General features: G+C 40.9%; 1 protein-coding gene across 2 annotated transcripts in view; it reads left to right on the top strand.

The window, feature by feature from the left end:
• akap7 (A kinase (PRKA) anchor protein 7) overlaps positions 1 to 17,743 on the top strand; it is a 93,765-nt gene extending 76,022 nt beyond the window's left edge. The window contains exons 10-11 of one of the 2 annotated variants that reach the window (XM_078173720.1): positions 2,855 to 2,884; positions 14,922 to 17,743. In XM_078173720.1, the coding sequence (XP_078029846.1) occupies positions 2,855 to 2,884; positions 14,922 to 15,142 (251 nt within the window). In that variant the 3' untranslated portion in view covers positions 15,143 to 17,743. The remainder of the gene's footprint in view (positions 1 to 2,854; positions 2,885 to 14,921) is intronic. The other variant, XM_033648681.2, reaches the window with a different exon arrangement.
• Positions 17,744 to 19,100: the final 1,357 nt, after the last annotated feature.

The raw sequence follows: 19,100 nt of genomic DNA, 5'->3' as shown, positions 1-19,100 counted from the left end.
CAGAGGAAAAGAGATGTCGGTCCACAGGGCGAGACATAAAACTGATATTTGAATAAAGGTCTTGAGACACACCAGTCAATAATTTCGGGAAAGATGTGCGTGAAAGAGCGAGGCAAAGACGAAGCAAAGTCAGATGCAGATAAAGAGACAAAAAGGTTGAGGGAGCCGAAGAAGTCAAACAGATGGGAGCAAAGAGCACCCTTAAACACAAGAGGTAGTGAAACCTGCCAGAACAAGTGATGTAAGTCAGTACAACCTCCTGTGTTGTTAAAAGTTGAAGTGCCTGTCTGGTTCTTATCTCCTGTCGCCATGACAACACTGCCAGCAAAAAAAAAAGTAGAGAGAGGGGTTAGGAAAAGTGAAGATAGAAAGAGGCAGGGGGATGAAATATGGAGAGAAGAGTAGAAGATACCAATGCTGCCAACTTGACGACTTTCGTGCTAGATTCAGCGACTTTTCGGATCTTCTTAACGTCTTTATTTCTAGCATCAAATTTAGCGACTTATTCAGACAATCAGGGTTAAAGATAGAAATATATTGGCCTCATTCCCATACATGCTGCTCAGAGTAATCACAGTCTCTTCAGCCATCAGTGCAGAGTCTCTCTCCCCGTCTCTATTCTTGTGTCATGCAGTAGGAGTGGGACTGGCAGGAGAAGGGGAGACTCTGCTTTCTGTGGGAGTTTAGTTGTAGTGAGTTTCTACAGTTATGGTGTCGCTCTCTGGATTGGAGGCGCCAGAATATGATGCACTATTAGAGTAAACAATAAAGCTGTAATGCATATGTTTTGTTGAAGACTTTTCAATCAGTTTTAATGTCTCCATTAATGTGTTTTGACGTCACCAAAGTGCAAATGCAACTTTTGGAGCAAGTGCTAGCTACTTCCATTGGAAAAGAGTTGGCAACACAGGATACAGAGGAAGAGGAGTATTGGATGGAGTCTATAAAGAGGCGAAGACCCTCGGAAAGAATGTGTCGGTAGTCAAAGGCAAGAGACGAATGATCTTTTGACCCCGTTTGAATTGTGCCGTGAGTTACACATACGATGTCTGTAGATACAAAAGAGAAATTTGCAAGTCCAGAAAGTCGTAGTTTGTCGTAGGTTTTTACCTCGTAGCTGTTTACTTCTGGTTTAGCGCACCGTTAACTTGAATGGGGAGAAAATGATTTAATCATGTGGCTCTTCTAGACTTTCCAAATGTTAACGGACCAAATGGATCAAATTCTGATAGTGAAATGAGTCATTTTGTGGGGGTTGTGAAGTTAAATTAAATTTATTTACTGATTTACTGACGTCTCTTTCACAATACAAGTCTTAAAAGTATTTTTGGGCCACAGGGCATCATGTGACGGTGTAATTACTGTATGTTCACTACAAAATATTTTGAGTAATGACTAAATATGAATCTCAATTTGTTGAAGATAGTATCTTGTTTCTGTTAGGATGGCAGTTGCTCAGTCCATAGGGCCCTGGCTTGGGAACCAGAGGGTCGCCAGTTCAAATACCTGTATGGTACAAGCATAGAGTATAGACTGTTAGATGGAGAGGTGCAAATTCGCTTCCTGGGCACTGGCGGGGTGGCCTTGAGCAAGGTACCAAATCCCCAACCACTCGGGGTGCCTGTCCAAGGCAGCCCCCTCACTCTGCTATCTCTCCATTTAATGCATGTGTAGGTCCTTTTTGTGCATGTGTGTGTATTTTGGGCCTGTGTGTAGATGATAACATATTAAAAAAAATTGAATTTCCCCTCGGGGATTGAGAAAGTATATCTTCTTCTTCTTCTGCGCTTCTGTGCTCTGTCAGGCGTTATCTTGGATGTTGAACAAAAAATTATAATTTGTCTATCGTATATATTTTTTCCAAAGTAAGGTCCCATGGGAGTCCACCAGAAGGGAAGGGAGGGTGCCTCTCTATAAGCTGTGAGAAGTGTGTGTGTGTGTGTGTGTGTGTGTGTGTGTGTGTGTGTGTGTGTGTGTGTGTGTGAGAAAGAGGTGCTGTTGAACACATGTATTTGTGTGTGTGAGTCAGAGATATCCTTGTTGCTGTGGATTCAGTCTATCCACAGTGAGAAAGGCTTATCTGTGTTTCTGTTAGTGTGTGTGTGTGTGTGTGTGTGTGTAGGTACAGAGGGCAGCTTTACTGCCGTCATAAAGGCCTTTATTTTGTCAGGCCAAGATTGAACAGGCAGATAAAAAACTCATTCTTGCAAACACACACCCGTTTTAAAAGCCACAGACACGGAACAGACATCTGACAGGCGAGCAGAGGTCTGTTCATGTAGGGTCAAAATTTCAAGTTAATATTTTCTGTGTGACCGTAACATCAGCATGAACTGATCTGAATACAAGAGAGTAAACAGACTGAGTGCTGTATTCTCTGTATGTCGTCAGTTTTCCCATGAAATCTGCAGTTTGTTCTTTAAAGTGCTGCCTCTATTGAAAAACAAGATGTTTTACCATCTTTTTATTAAGTTATTTTTTCCCAGTGCACAGGCTTGTGTAATAAATTATGCTGTTTTGTCTCGCACCCACTCAGCCCCAAAAAGAGTACACCTGCACCCTATTTATACACCGTGGAGTCTTGCAGCTTTTGGCAGTGTGATAGTCTGTGGATTTGGATAACAATATTTCTTCAGAATATTGGTGCATCCACTTTAGTCCTGATGTAGCCCAGGGGTCCAAACCTAATCTTAAAAACATCACTGTGGTGTAGCACTAAAAAGTTTCTCCCTTATGTGCACAGACAAAGAGGCTTTTATGGCTGTGCTGCGTTGTGAGTGTATGCAATTCACGAGACAGCGAAATATCTGTGTGTGCGTGTGTTTAATATTTGATGTTTGTGTTTGTGTTGCAGATTTGAACCCACTTCAAGCCAAACGCTCAAGTATGTTTCCTTCCTCATGTCATATGTCGAGGTTTATATAAATCTATATCTGATTACAGGCTGAAATTTCATAACGTAATCGCTCAGATCATCAAACAATCAAATTCTGGGATGATTAATGACTTGATTTCTTTCAGCAATCTCTCGATTACGGGGATTAAACTGATTACAAAAGATAATCTAAATGATCACATGGAACATTATGTGATTGAAGGAATCTTTTTTTCTGGAAATTATGATGAATCATCTTCAGTTTTTACCCATATTGGAATAATCCCGTCACATCTGGTGTGTTGCTCAACAGCACCCTGTAAACAGCTCTGGTCAAAATGTAACAATGACGTCAACGATCACATTTCTGATCAATGAAACAGTGTCTGCCAGCATTTGCTTCCGGTTGATATCATATTTCTTATCTATAATCATTTCACTTCCCTCATCAGTTTAAATTCAGTTAACCCAAACGAAACCGGGCTGGTCCAGTTTAGGGAGGCAGGCAGGAAGTGATTAAGGAGACTGTCCATTAACGATGCTGTCTGAGTTTATGGCCTTGTGTTGGAAAGCACCACACCCCTGTAGCTTCCTTGAGCAAGAAAAAACACAAGGATTTTCTTTCAGAGATCAATGCAAAATAAATCAATAAGTGTGTGTCTACAGCTCAAAATGCAACAGCATAAACATGCTGATATTTGCATTTCACATGTTTTAGTTTTTGCATACAAAGATTTTACTTCAGACAGTCCTCTACTTATGTTGTAATAACTTCCTCCTCCACACAGTAAGTTAGGTGTTAATACACTATAAATCATGCAAACAGGGACGAGGAATTTAGCAACCTTTAATATCATAAACGCTATCAATAATATACGTTGCCACCATGAGGTCTCCCATTGGTTGGTGAACTCTCATTTTGAAACCTCGAGTTTGGCATTTTCACTGTCGCCATATTGGATTTTTGAAGCCAGTGGTGGCCACATTTGGACAAGAGGGTGGAGCTAACCCTAACGCTAGCTGCTGGCTTGGTTAGCACAGTGCATTTAGAGACTATTGGTTAACTGTGATAATGCTAATGCTAATTTTCACTAGTGAAAAATAGGATTTAAACCATAAAAACAAAATGTACTTACCAGGAAAACTTCAATGAGCTGGAAACTCACTGAAATAGCGACAGCTACAGCTACGCCTATATTCTGTGAATCTCCGGTTACACCATGGTTACATTAGCTAACCAACATTGTTGTTGTGGTAGCTATTTCTCAGTGGATGGCACCCACCTGTCACTCTAAGCAGCCACTCCCCCAATTATTCATAACTTTAAGCTTTAATAGTTGTCATCAATGTAAAAATTAGATAATGACCAAACGTGTTTTTGTACCAGGCTGTCTACATGTTTATTTCTGCTATGAAGTTGGGGATTTTAATATAGATGTCTGTGGGGATTGACTCACTTTTTGAGCCAGCTTCAAGTGGCCATTCAAAGAATTGAAGTCTTTGGCACTACTGTGTTGGCTTCATTTCTCAGTTGCGGAGGTCTACAGTTGGTTGGACTCCAGTGTGTTTTAATACTGTTATGTTCTCATCCTTATAGGAGTCCCATTTGCACGCAGACAGTTTAGTTTGTCAGGTGGATAAATTTACAACAACATCACAAGAAAGTCTTCGTAAAGTATGGAAATGTAAACCCATTTAAAGCCGCAGACTATTTGGTGATAGTGTTTAAATAATCAAACCTGCGTTCAGTACAGTTTGTTTATATCTCGACAGTGCTCAGAGATGGAACAAGGAGACTCTACGCCAGAATTAAACCAGCAGACATCTTGATGTTTGTTTTAAATAAATATTTCCTACAATGGACCGCAAAATTGCCACCCACTCAAAAGAGCAGTTTAAAATTTGTCTCCCTTGATAAAAGAGTACCGTTCTGTGTGATCACCAGATGCCTGTTACACTGACCAGGAGCTAATCACAGACACAGACCCCATTTACAGCTGGCATTAAAGGGACAGTTCAGATTTTTTTGTAAGTAGGTTTATATGAGATACTATAGTCAGTGTATTACCTACAGAATACCCCAAGTTAGGAGAAGCAGGGAGTAGTACTGCCACCATAGCTGAGTAATGTACTGCTGTGGAAGGGTCTGCAACAAAACGTATTTCAGCTACTTTCACCTAAAATATTGTGCATATTTATTAATGCTTTACCTTGACGCAGACAACCTGTTCAGATGGGAAAGCTATCAACGACTTAAGCTCCCCATCCATGCCTTCGCCAAAGCTACCACACTCCATTGAGAAAATAAAAACAGCAATTTTTACCTTGCTGAACACGGGAGCTAATTGTCTACTGCTGCCTCGATCAGTTAGTTTATTTGTGTCATTGTCTGACTTTAAAGGATCCAAACTAAACACCAAAGTCACACAGTAACAGGAACAAAGTAAGGGATCCAGGCAGCCATAGACCAACAGCTCCCGTGTTCAGCGAGGTAAAATTACTGTTTTTCTCAATGGAATGTGGCTTTGAAGAGATGTTCCAACAGCTTCAGTTCCCCATCAGAAGTCTTTGTCTGATGGTCTGTGTCAGTGCGTCTGTCTGCTTCTCCAAACTGGGGTCGTGCTGACCGACATTTACTGTGTATTATATACTGACAATGGATAAGTATCTCATACAACCCCATTTCAAAAGATCCAAACTATCCTTTTAACATGCAGTCTGCATCTGGGTATCCTGTCTTGATAAGGAAAAACACACGTTAATGCTGGTGTACATGTACACAGAACACAGTGAGATCAAATGGGATCAAATCAGCCAGAACACATCTGAAGGTGGACAGGCTGGCATTATGTTCGGATCTCAGTCAGGTGTAGATACAATCTGTACAGCCTGTCCAGCATTTTGAAATGTCACTTAACTCTGCCTCTTCCTGCTAGCTCAGGTAGCTGGCAAACGCCACAAGTAGAAGCAGCAGCTAGCAAGTGTATATATTGCTTCCTTTCATCTGGCACACACCATGTTTGCTGTCCACAAGCCTCTAAATCATGTGCATATTGACATCTAATCACGATGTGGACAGAATCATGATAACATGAGTACTACTTAACTCTAAGTGTAAATGCACAGGCTGTGGATTGGATGTCATTATTCAGATAATGTACCCAGACACATGTTAATACTGGGAGTAAATAATGTTAATTACTCTGAAATGATCCCCAGTCTTAGTTGACTCAGCTTGATTAGAAATGGCCAACATCCTATCAGTTCCAAATACTCGTGTGTTTGGTTTACTGAGAGAGGCGGATTTAAAGTAAACTCAGTCTGCTGCAGTCCTGAGGGCAGAAATCCCTCATCAAACAGCGGTCATAGGTTTGCGTCACTCAAACTGACAGGCAGGCTGCAGGTAATCAAATAGCATGTCAGTACAACAGCAGCAGGGCTTCTTGCTACAGCACAACTCAATAAACCATGAGTTTTGTGTACAATAACAGAAAAGCCTGTTAGGTTTAAAATCGATTTAGCAGAAGAATAAGAGAGTGGAGCTGATGGGAGCACATGGTGAACATAACAGGATGAGTGATGCAGTGTTCATATGCTGGCTGGTTTCTGTTTGGCGTGCTGTTAGCAGACTGAATATTTGGCTTTATTAACACAAATCCATGGATGCATTATGCATGTGTATGAGCTGTTAGCATGGTGAAATGCTGCGGTAACCGTGACTGGAATTTATTCCTGTGGCCTGTATCATAGATCTCAACCCAGCAGAATGGAGGAGGATAAAAGGGGTGTAAAATATCCACAGGATGGATGCGCCCACAATAAATTATCATTAGCAGGTTTCCATTGACTGAGATCCCTGCAGAGCATTTGTACACACACATGATTAAATTCATACCTTGCAGTTGTATTCTTGTGCAGGTTAGATGTGTCATGTATTGTAGCTGACAGGTGCATTTCATCAATATAATGACTTTAAATGGTGACATTAGAGGGACGGCTACTGTACAGTGTCTGCGAAACATCCCAGTGGATTGCCATAATGAAAATCGAACATCTCTAGGCAAGAGTAGTCAGGTTTTCATCCAAATGTAGCACAAATTTTAATTGAAGTTTTAGAAAATTGGCATTGCTCTTCCATCCACTATTGTTGTGCACATTTCGAGTTGATTCATTTAGAAAAGTGTTTTCACTCTCTCTTTTTTTTTTAATGCACATATTGAAAATGCGTAAAAAAAACAGTTGTATGGAAACACACCTATTATAACGCTTTGACTGTCTACTTCTTTCAGAGACGATCACTCTGACCATTATTTGGGCTACAAGATGTTTCTAAAAATGGCAAGATCATATTAGAGAGGAGTTAGTAAGTTCAGTTGAATTCAATTCAATTCAATAGGCTTTACTGGCATGACATTTCTTATGTGTTGCCAAAGCACAATTACAATTTAAAGGTTAATTCTCACTGCCGCAATGTGGAAATGCGTGACGGATTTGCGGAATATTTGCGCAGCGCTTTTCTGCGTTTAAACCATACACACATATGCGGTACGGACGCGGTACGGAATTTCGCGTTGTTGTGTTCCAAGTCCGCGCAGTGTGAACAGGTGTGGGTGAACATGGACGAGAGTAGCAGCAGCAGCAGCGAGCTAGCAAGCTAACATTTAACAAGCGTCAACATCAACTTTCTTTAGCACTTACCACTCTCACCGCAGCCACCAAGCTGGACAATGGACTGCCAGACGTTGTCCTTTAATTCATTGTTCATAAAATCATCCCGTCTTTTATCAAAAAGGACGGGGTGCTGTGAAACGAGGTTTATCACCCTTTTTCCCATACTGTCCTGACTGGATTTCGGACTCTCCTGGGTCTGCACAACTATAAACAAACAATTTCATTGGCCCAGCTGTGTAGTTCTGCCGGCGAATTCCGCGGGGGGTCAAAGTCTGGGCAGAAACTTTTTCACCGCACAAAAGTTCTGCCCCGGTGGGCAAACTTCCATAAGAAACCATGAAATCAACTTTTATATTTTTCTGCGAGAATAATCCGCGCGGACATTCGCCCTCAGTGAGAATGGACTTCAAGGCAGTGAATTCAGAAACAACTAGAAAAGCACTCAGAGAGCGCAGACCTCCGCCAAGTAGCTGGGATTTCCCGCCATTTCATCATTTTATCCACTTCACTTCAACCGATCACCACCAAAATTGTATCATCTGTTCCTTGTCCCATTATCCACCTTTCCTGAAGATTTCATCAAAATCCGTTCAGAATGTTTTGAGTTATTTTGCAGACAATCAGACAAACAGACCAACGCAGGCGAAAACATAACCTCCTTGGTGGAGGCAATTAGCAACAATGTATTAATACAGAATCATAGACATAAATTTAATTTTAATACTCTGGGACATGAACAGCTCCAGAAATATATTTTTGCCATATAGACAATACACTTTTTTTAATCTAGTCTGTAAACAAACAGGAAAATCAGTCAAATTGGCAGGTTTTTTTTTTTTTTTTACAATATACTCATAATCCATAACACATACTAAAGGTAGAATCTCATATCTCATAAAGGAAATGACAGTGTCAAATATGACTTAAATTTATAACTACATGTTAACACCTTGATGTATTGCTGCGTACTGCAAACCAGTTGTTCTCCTCTAGTAGACAGTTGGGCTGTAATGTCAGGAAGTGTTGAGATAAAGCGTACATGTGCTACTGCTTTCTACTAAGTCCATGAGTAGATGCACACTTCCTTCTGCTACTGTTGGAGAATGTAGTTTGGTAGAAAGAAAATAGTTGCTACATGGAACTGTAACAAAGACTGTGGATTATCTTGAATAACCAGGTCATGATGACATCGCTGTTGAGTAAGGGTCCTTTGAGTGACTGCATGGGGTCCGCCAGGTTATTATGAAAATAGGGAGTGGTGGTGTGTCTTCCTCAAGTTTGGGTCCTCTACCAGAGTCCTGGGAGTTTGAGGGTTCTGCGCAGTATCTGAGCTGGTCCTAGGACTTCACTCTTCTGGACAGAGACCTCAGATGTTGTACCTGGATTCTGCTGGAGCCACTCTCCCAGTTTGGCACCACTGTTGCCTTTACTCCCCACATCTTCTCTCTTTCAGCCCTTGGTAGTTTTTGAGCTGCTCGCGTTCCTTCTTCCTGATGTTGCTGTCACTAGGGATTGCTTCATCTGTCACCACTGCCTTCATCTGTTGTTTGACGATCAACACGATGTCCGGTTGGTTAGCCATCACCAGTTTGTCAGTGTGGATCTGGAAATCCCACATGATCTTAGCCCGGTCATTCTCCACCACCTTAGGAGGTGTCTTCCACTGTGACCTTGGGACTTCCAGCCCATACTCAGTGCAGGTGTTCCTGTACACTATGCCAAATCTGTATTTTTGGATTTGGGATGAACAGTCCCTTTAAAAGATGAAGGATGATATTCCAAAAAAGAATAACTGATGCAAAGGAAATATTAACAGTAACAGTAGGTTGGGAAGAAAAACTGCTACAGAATAGAAAAAAAAAAATCAATTTATGGACATGATTCTGACCTTAACAAACCTTTATCGTTCTCATTCTCCGCCTCACTCCTACTGTATGAACTGTGTCTTTCTATAATGAATAACAGAGCACCGCACTGCTTTCAAATGTAAACAAGCCGATGGGCCCGCTGGGATGTTGTGGTACAGGAGAGAAGCTCAGGGATTCTGCTCTTGGCCTTGGTAATGAAATGTTGAGGAGGTTAGAGTGTGTTTTTGAACCATTGCAGAAATCTGTGTGTGTGTGTGTGTGTGTGTGTGTGTGTGTGTGCGGGTCAGGCAGACTGGATGGTTGAATGATTCTCTATTACTCTCGTTCTGAATGGCTCAGCACAGACCGTCCGTCTTACAGCCTGTCTGCCTTAACTGTCTCTCGTCATGAATTATTAACCTTCTGTCTGTCGTACTGTGTTTTTTCCTAACTAGCTTTATGTCGGTCTGGCTCCTCTTCTGTCTCACTGTCTTTTTGTCTGCCATTTTGTCTGTTGCAAAAGCAGAACCAACGCTGTGCTGTAGAGGTTTGTTTGTTAAATTAATTTTCTTTCAGTCACTCCGGGAGGTGGATTAAATCCAAAACGCGTCTATAGAAGAGCCGAGAGATTGTTGTTTACCTCATCTGTTATTATCAATTCTGTCACATCGTTTCTATTGTTGTCGCATCCAATCTGTTGTCGCTAGATTCAGTCTGTGAAGACTGAGTATACACTCATTTATCATTGTCAGATAGTTATTTTCTGGTTTCATTTTGAACACACTGGAATAGAAATTAGCTCTGGCATCACATGAAAAGACCCAAACGCCACAGTTACAGATTCATGTGGAGTTTGTGGCTTTAAATGTCTCCATAGTAAAGATTTTGCGTTCTTGTAGTGGAAATAAACATTCTTGTGGTATAAACACAGTTGGAAATCCACAATTTGATGATGGGTTTCAAATTCCAGATTTATACTCTTCATATGATTGAAAATGGATTGGTGTTCCAGTGTGCTGAAGATTTCTATTCGCAGCAATTTTTAGGGGCATCAGCTCATGACAGTTAAGGTGGTATAAATCTTTTTTTTTTTTAAGATTTTTTTGGGGCATTTTGGCCTTTAATTGATAGGACAGACAAGTGTGAAAGGGGGAGAGAGAGAGGGATTGACATGCAGCAAAGGGCCACAGGCTGGAGTCGAACCCAGGCCGCTGCGGTAACAGCCTTGTGCATGGGGCGCCTGCTCTACCACTAAGCCACCGACGCCCCAAGGTGGTATAAATCTGACTTGAAGTTTAATATTAGCAGTGTGTGCAAACACTGTAATGCTGCAAAGATTTATAGTTGTCCATCCATCCATCCATCCATTTTCAACTGCTTATCCAAAGCTGGGTTGCGGTGGCAGCAGGCTGAGCAAAGTATTCAAGACGTTAGGGGCGGGCGGTATGGCCAGGTCAGGTGTTTTCACGATAACCATATTCTTGACGATATGACAAATTAGTAAAAAAATAAAATAAAATAAAAAAAATATTAATTTAAACAACATAGCATTGCAACAAAATAAGTGATACAGTTTTATAGTTTGCCTTCAAATATTCAGTAAAAACTAAATAAAAATGATCTCTCATTTCTCCTCTAATCATCAATCTTATGTAGTTATGACACCATAACTATTCACATATATGTAGTTTTTCATCAAGCCACAAGCATCACGTAGGTTTACATTACCAAAGGTTTATGACAAAGTGACTTGACTCCTGTGTGGCGAGAGAGGAGAGAGAGAGACGCTGTGCTGCTGCCAGAGGAGCCGCTGAATGAGTTCCCTCTGAGCAGTAAGTCACTAAAAGAGTCTGAGAAGTCTGGGGCTGTTCATAAGACATTCAGGACGCCACACTTTATTCCACACATTCCACTGCGGAGTCAGTGATAATTTCACTTTCAGCCATGCTTGTTGTTGCCAAGTCAAGTCAAAATATTGCGAGTATCACAATATGAATTTTTCATATGATATTAAAAATTGTACTGGTATTATCATGAAGGAGATGATATGGCACACCCCTACTGGACGGCCCTCTCCCCAGTAACACTGTCCAGCTCCTCCTGGGGGACCTCGAGGCATTCCTAGGCCAGATGAGATATGTAATCTAGGGCTGCCACTAACGATTATTTTCATTGTCGACTAATCTGTCTAAATGTGTTAAAATGTTGAAAAATGTCGGTCTGTCTCGCCCAAACCCCAAAATTACGTCATCTAATGTCTTGTTTCCTACTCACGCCAAAGGGTTTTAGTTCACTGTCATGGGAGAGTTTGTAAAGCTGCCAATATTTCAACGTAAGAAGCTGCAGTAAGAGTATTTTGGGGTACTTTTATAGTACTTTTCTTTGAAAAATGACTCAAACCGATTAGTCGACTACTAAAATAGTCACCGATTATTTTAATAGTCGATTAGTCATCGATTAGTTGACTAATTGTGGCAGCCCTAATGTAATCCCTCCAGCGTGTTCTGGGTCTGCCCCGGGGCCTCCTACCAGTTGGACATGCCTGGAACACCTCTAACGGGAGGCGCCCAGGAGGATCCTGATCAGATGCCCGAACCACCTCAAGTGACACCTTTCGACACAAAGGAGCAGCAGCTCTACTCCGAGCTCCCTCCGAATGCCCAAGCTCCTTACCGTATCTCTAAGGCTGAGTCTAGCCACCCTTCTGAGGAAACTCATTTTCGGCTGCTTGTATCTGTGATCCGCTTGTATCCACAGTTCCGGTATTGGGGGGGGGGTTATAGTTCTAGTAACTTACATTTTTGTTTCTAAAACAATAAGAGACCAAACCCCTAATGATTAAGTTGCTCAAATACTTCAGGTATTTAAGTAGAACATTACTTATTAATTATTTCCCAGAGTACTATTCCAGGGTATGTATTAGTTTTTTCACTTAAAAGCTGCTGCAATAATCAATTCTTACACTAAGAATTAAAAAAAAGAAAAAAAACGTGGAACATAAACAGTGTCGCCTGACTCTGCAGTATCCCTCCGCTCTTGTTTTGGACTTAGGTTAAGGTTTGACAAACACATTAAAGAGTTAGCTTTTCAACCCTATAAGTAAATCATACACTGCTTATCATTTAATACAGCTTTAGCATTTATGCATGTACTTTCTTTTCATCTCTCATGCTCCATAACTTCTGTGTGTCAGGCATCTGCCCTCCACTGTTAAACTATTAACATCCCTTTACAATCAAGCTATCAAAGTTATGGACAGGAGGCAAGTAAGATGTCATTCTTACAATACCCCAAAGAAGTATAATCTTTTCAGCAGGCATGTGCACAGATAGACCCCAGGTGGTGCTCAAGCATCCGCTCTTTGCCCTCTGTCTAGATAAGTGCCCTTTGAGCAAGACATTTTTTACAGCTAGCCTAATTTAGGCAATAACCCACCATTAATCTTAACAAGAAGTCAGCTGGTCTGGCATAAAACCACAGTCTCCCTCAGACTCTCTGGCAGATTTGGGTTCAACAGCTGCCTGTGGCGAGCAGAGACAGACGCCGAACTGCTTTCCAATTTTCATGTGTCTTTATAAACTAAAAGTCATCATGAAATATTGTCTACATCTCCCATATTGTGGCTTTGATACTTAATTTAAACTAATCTGACATGCATTTTGGTGCTGTGCGTACATCCCGTGCGCAGAGCACAAAGCCACAGCCGCTCTGTGTGTCTGTTCTAGGATTATTTAATTAAAGCTTATGTAGAAGATAATTATAAGAAGCAGTATGTGACTATTTGAAAGGGAAAGAGGAGGACAAGAAAATGAGGAGTGCAAAGGGAAGCATTGGAGAATAAAGTGAGGAGAGGAGGGGAGAACACACTTGAAGCCTGATTGTTGTAATTAAACATAGGTCTCTCTGTAGTTTGTAGGGTAGATTGGTTTGTTGATTATCTTATTTATTCGGAGAACAGCGATTTTTAATGTTGTGTAAAGATTTGTTAATAGTGAATGGTTATTTATTTTATTGTCCACTAAAGTGTGCACACTGTGGTGTTGTTTTCTTTGTTGCTGCCTGTTAAAATGTGTATGTGTAGCAGCTGCCAGATGTTTATAGTACAGATCTTGAGACACCTCTGACAGACATTTCCCCTGCTCATTCCTGTGCACAAAGATACTGTATGTACTTCAGGCTCAAGAGCTCTTCTGGTGCCGGGAGACACATGGAAACCTTCTGGCACAGCCTCTGCAAGCGAATAAAAGGATTTCCGCAAAACCCACAGGCAAAATTTTTGTGTAAGGGATGCCCCTGTTTTTCCCACTTGAGCACCTGCCCCACAAAATCATTACGTCAGATGCTGGTGAACACGCTTGACTGAACGTGGAGCAGAATCAAACAAAACTCTTCAAAAACACTCAAAAATACCGCAGGAAAAAGATAAATGGATTTGTGCTGGTTGTAGCCTATCCAACAAATCTGAGATCATGTTGGGACCTCTGACAAGGTCTGATAAAGTTTCTGACATTAATCTACAAGAGGAGTTTAAAGCTATTCATGAGGGGATGGCTTCAATACAAGCTGCTCTTGAATTGCAGCTGAATAAAAAAGTGGACACGTTACTTGACACAATGATGAAGCTGGCGCACGACAACATGGAATCAATGAAAAAACAGATGGAGAAAATTACCAAGGAAATCAGGGAAAGTCTCACCCCTGAAATTCAAATGTTTCCACCATCTAACTGAACCCATTTTCAACACTAGAATTAGGCTTCACTACACTGCCACTAACACCTGAAGTACATCAGAGGGAAATTGTAGAATTCCTTAAGACTTCCTTTGCACAAATGCCATCTCAGTTAAAGGTACCATCCTCCACCTTCCAGCTCAAAGCAGATTCAGGATTTTAAAATGTTAAGATAATACTTCAAATGTTTTGCGTTCTGATTTGTCTATTTGAATGCTTGTTTTTGTGTTGTCATGGATGATTGTTCTTCTTTTTGATTACTATATGCACTGATTTAAGATTTTAAATTGTAAGATGTGATTTAATGATCACAAAAACTATCAGCGCCCATCAAGGGAATGATGTTGGACATTAGCTATACTCTATACAAGTGTAGTTCATTGGACACTGCTACTGCAACTGTCAATGTTTCTCTGTACTCGTCCGTTACAAATAGAAGAAACTAAACAGAGCATTTCAGTGTCTTGCAGCTTTTTGTTTTGGTTTTGTGGCCCACAATTTTACAGTTATGGTTTACTCTAACTGCTCTCACGCAGAAACGACACTACCTCTCCAGCACCAAAGAGATGGACAATGTTAGCGACTAGCTGGTGAACAAAGTGAAGCAATTAGCAGCTAAAGAGCTGGATATTTCCCTTAGGAGCTGGAGGAGACCAAAAACAGAGCTAAAAGAGATTGGAAGTTGGAGTTAGATCCATCAGGTGGCCAGAAACACGACTCCGGTGGAATGATAATGTGATAATGTGTTTGTGCGACTTATGATGATAATGTTGTTTTATTGTTCTTGTTCTACCCAGGTGGACGTCGCCGGTCTGAGCCCGACGAGGCGGAGCTGCTGAGGGTCAGCAGGCGATTGGTGGAGGATGCCGTCAATCGCGCCTTGCAACAGTACAAACAAGAAACACTTCAAAACGGGGGCGGGCCTAACGCCACGGCACTGCAGCCCCCCGGAAACACTGAGGAAACTGCAACAAAGACAGACACTACAGCTAACTCCACCACAGACAACAGGAAGTGACATCATCGGACTGAGGTACAGAGACTGAGAAAACCAGCAGCCCAGAAGACATCAGCCAGGCCTGGCTAACCAGGAGAAGAGTCAGTAAGCCCTGGGCACCAAGCCTGAACCAGCCAACCAGTCAGCCCAGTTCGCTGACGAGCTAACCCAGCTAGCCAACCACAGCGGCTAGCCAGTCATGCTAGCTCCCTGCCCAACTGACCTAGCTTGACACAGTGCTATTTAAATAGATAATGTAGCTTGAGTTTAGTGCCACGTGACCGTCCCAGCAGGCCAGCTAGCCTGTCAGTCAACTCACTACATCTAACAGCAAGGATATTGTCCCTCGATCCGCACTCGGCTGTGGATCTGCACGTCACACCCAGAGAACATGTGAAGCACTCCTCTAGAGACACGCATGCACATGTAGGGTTCACTTTGACCTGCCTCTCACTAACTGCCCTTTAGAATAAGATAAAACATGTTTTGTAGAGTTTGGTTTACCATCACCTGCACTTAAAATGGGACTCAGTATCCTCAGTTTCCCTGTGATGAAAAACTTTCTCCTTCACTTCATTTGAGGTGAAGAAAATATTTTACTTTTATGTTAGCTCACGTTTCTCTTAAAAAAAAAAAATCAGTGCTGTCTTCATCGACGAAAGATTACTCATCTGCTCATCTTCGTGGCTGAAGAGGATATTTGAGAAGAGCTGGTTTGACTGTGTTGTGACTGGATTTGTGAGATGTCGGACTTCAGTGCAAGTTTTTTGTTGTCGGCCTGTTTTGCAGTGAGTCTGGGTTCATAGCACTTTCAGTTCAATTTCAGGAAACTTTAAACTTCCAGCATTTAATTACACGTTTTACATAAGATGCTTGTCTGCATACCACACTGCATTTTTTTGTCTTTATTCTAAGTTGTTTGTAGAAAGTGATCTGGCCCCAGCTATGCTCTAAGTATTATATATTAGTGTTGTGTTAACTACGTGTGTCCTGCCAGGGCAGCACTGAGACAATCATCGATTTAAGATCAGTTATAAGCTCTGAATTCACACGTTCAAACAAGTGATACCAGCTTTTAGAAGCCCAATCTGGACTCCTCTGCTGGGTCCTCAAACACTGTGGGAAGCATTCAGACTGGTATCCCTCTATCACATTAATTTATCTCCGCTAATACAGTAACTTTATACTTAAAGGATGAATTGGAGATACTTAATTGCTCATGCTAAGGATAATATAACACTCCAACGACGCACTACATGCTGCCAAGAATGCATTTTTACTTTATTAATGCCAAAACCTCCATTAATGACTTGGGTGCTTGTCTCAATTAAACTATTGTTAAACTACTATTTTTATGTGGCAGGCTCTTATTATTATTACACACAGGCATTAAGTCCATAACTCAGCTTCCTGCCTGATCATATATAACTGTAGTTATTTTTTGTTCACATGCTATATTGTTTTTTTTTTTCTGTGTGATGAATTTGAAGCACCGCTCAGATGATGATTTATTTGTGTTGAAGCCATTCATAAAGTGTTTGGTTCAAGGGTAACTTCAGTATTTTTCAACCTGGACCCTTTTCTTCTCATTTTTTAGTGTCTAATCGACTAATGGGAGCAACTTGTGCTGACGTAGAGTGCTGCAGCTGGAAGTGGTGAAACAGGCTGCAATGTAATTATTCTACTACTAGTTTACATCCAGACTCAATTATTGTTATAAGTGTCTGACAACATTATGGAAAGGATCCCTACAGAGATAGACCTTTTTGTTAAAGAGTAAGATCTTGTTTGTTTAGCTAGAAGCAGCCCCAACATCACTTTCACCAAACCACCAGACTCCATTTAAATAAAGAGTAATTTTAGCGTGTATAGAGCCAACATGTTTTCGCAACTAACTGGGTGAATTCAGACTTTATTTCAAACAAACCAGAGTTGGGAAGTGTTGGAACAGTGGAAAGATGAACCAAGATGGGTTTTGTGAGCTGTATTTTGTTTCTGTTGACTTAAAATGAAGTATGTTTTACAATGGTAACATTGCTGTTTATTTAAATGGAGTCTGGTGGGTTTGGCAGGAGTGATTTTGTGGCTGTTTCTGGTTAAAGAAAAAGAAAATTAGGCTATATCCACAATGATTTGAATTTTAAGATGCCTAGTGTTCAGACGACTGCGGCGTTGAATCGCAGAGCTTGAAAATGTGACTGACCCTGTTGGAATTTGAAAAATTGCGTTTTAGTCTGGACAGGCGGAAACAATGACGCAGACACCTACGTTCGCTTCCCAACTGGGTCTTATCAGTCACAATGTGTCAATCCAAAACATTATCTTTAAGTCTACATACCTTTTGTGTTTTCATCCATCTTATGTAGGTACACCTTTCCAATTGCCATAACTTAAGCTCCGGGTACGGCTTTGATATCAAACAGTATTTGCTTTTGTAAGAACTTTCAGTAGTAGTTCCACCTTGTCGTCAGTGCAAGCAAAGAAATCCTTGGTCGTACTTTTTTTTACCATCGCCATAGTATTTTCTATGCCTTTTTTTAGGTGTTAGTATGGATGGCAATTATATCTGAAACAATGCTAATTCGATCGTGTGTACAGGGATTGTTTTTATTTAAAAACACTTTTAAAATGAAAATATATTAGTGTGGATGGAGCCTTATGGTTTAACAAAATGATCTATCTCTGTAGGGATCACTTCCATAATGTTGTCACACACACACTTTGGATAATAATATGAGCCTGTCAGCACCAGGTTGAAAAATACCAAAGTTCCCCTTTAAAGTCTGTAACACAGACTGAAGCCTGGCTGTTTGAGGCTCACTGTTCATTGGGAGTATTTATGCTGATCTGAGGAGCTTTTATTCTGTAGTACTGTACATGAAGGAGCAGTCACAGCCTGGCAAGTTCTTCAGAAGGTGATGCTGATGTCGGGGAGATTAACGCAGACAATCGCTGCTGTCAGCTGAAAACCCTCCGGCTCTTGATTTCAGTGTCTTCCATCCATTTTTTTGTGTGTGTGTGTTAAACTTGAAAATAGAATTGGCCTTTTTCATGTTCTGCATTTGACCTCACAGCTCATAAAATCCATACAGAATCACACAAGCGCGTGTGTGAAATTACGGGGGATTGTCTGATTTTTCTTTTCTTTATTTAAGCTTGACTTCCTGGAGATGAGGTTTTCGACTGACAGCAAGATGATGATGCTGATACAGCTTTTACTCTCTGACATTATTTTATCCGTTCTAACTATTATTTATAATGCTTTGCTGTTCCTGTCAGAAAAATGAACTTCATGTGAAAAGATATTTAATTTGAAATGAGAAAAAAAGCACAAAATGATGAATTTGTTTTTTTTTTTTTTTAATTGTCTTTGATTTCACTTGTTAAAAAGCAGGTAAATATAAACATGCTGTTAAATGAAATCACCTCTGTTCAAAGTGGCCTTAAGTCACTGAAACAAGTAGGTTGTTCTGTAAGTGCTTAAGGTGACAATGCATAGGTTACATTCTTAGCCAGTGTGGGGTGATGATGGCTCGTTCTGCTGTGAGATCTGCCAAAGTCTCTTAAATGTAAACCTGTGGCTTAAGAGTCGGATTCTTGAGTTAAATGTAAAAAGAAAAATCGTCCACCATGGAGCAGAATTCATGTCATTACTGTTATAAGATAAATCGATTTCCGTCAACCGTTTTATTTCCCTGTAGTGCGAACAGGTGTGAGCTGGAAAATGTGCTCTCATCCCTGTGAAATCCACTTAAGTCCTGTCACTGCGGGCTCATTCAAACGTCAATAACAAGGTGAATTCTGTCTTAAGGTGGACTTTGAACGCTTTCGTTTTGATCTTTTATTGTCACCGGATCCTTAATCTCCTTAAAATCCCCTTTAATACACAATTTGTCCTGTTGGCCTGTACGGTTAGTCTGTTCATCTGTCTCTCAGAGTGTGTGTGTGTGTGTTTCTGTCTGTGAATGTAGGATGTTTG

Source organism: Epinephelus lanceolatus, chromosome 13 (genome assembly GCF_041903045.1).
Source record: "Epinephelus lanceolatus isolate andai-2023 chromosome 13, ASM4190304v1, whole genome shotgun sequence".
Lineage (NCBI taxonomy): Eukaryota > Metazoa > Chordata > Actinopteri > Perciformes > Serranidae > Epinephelus > Epinephelus lanceolatus.
Note: the sequence above shows the minus strand (reverse complement) of the source record. Positions and strands in the feature narration are given on the sequence as shown.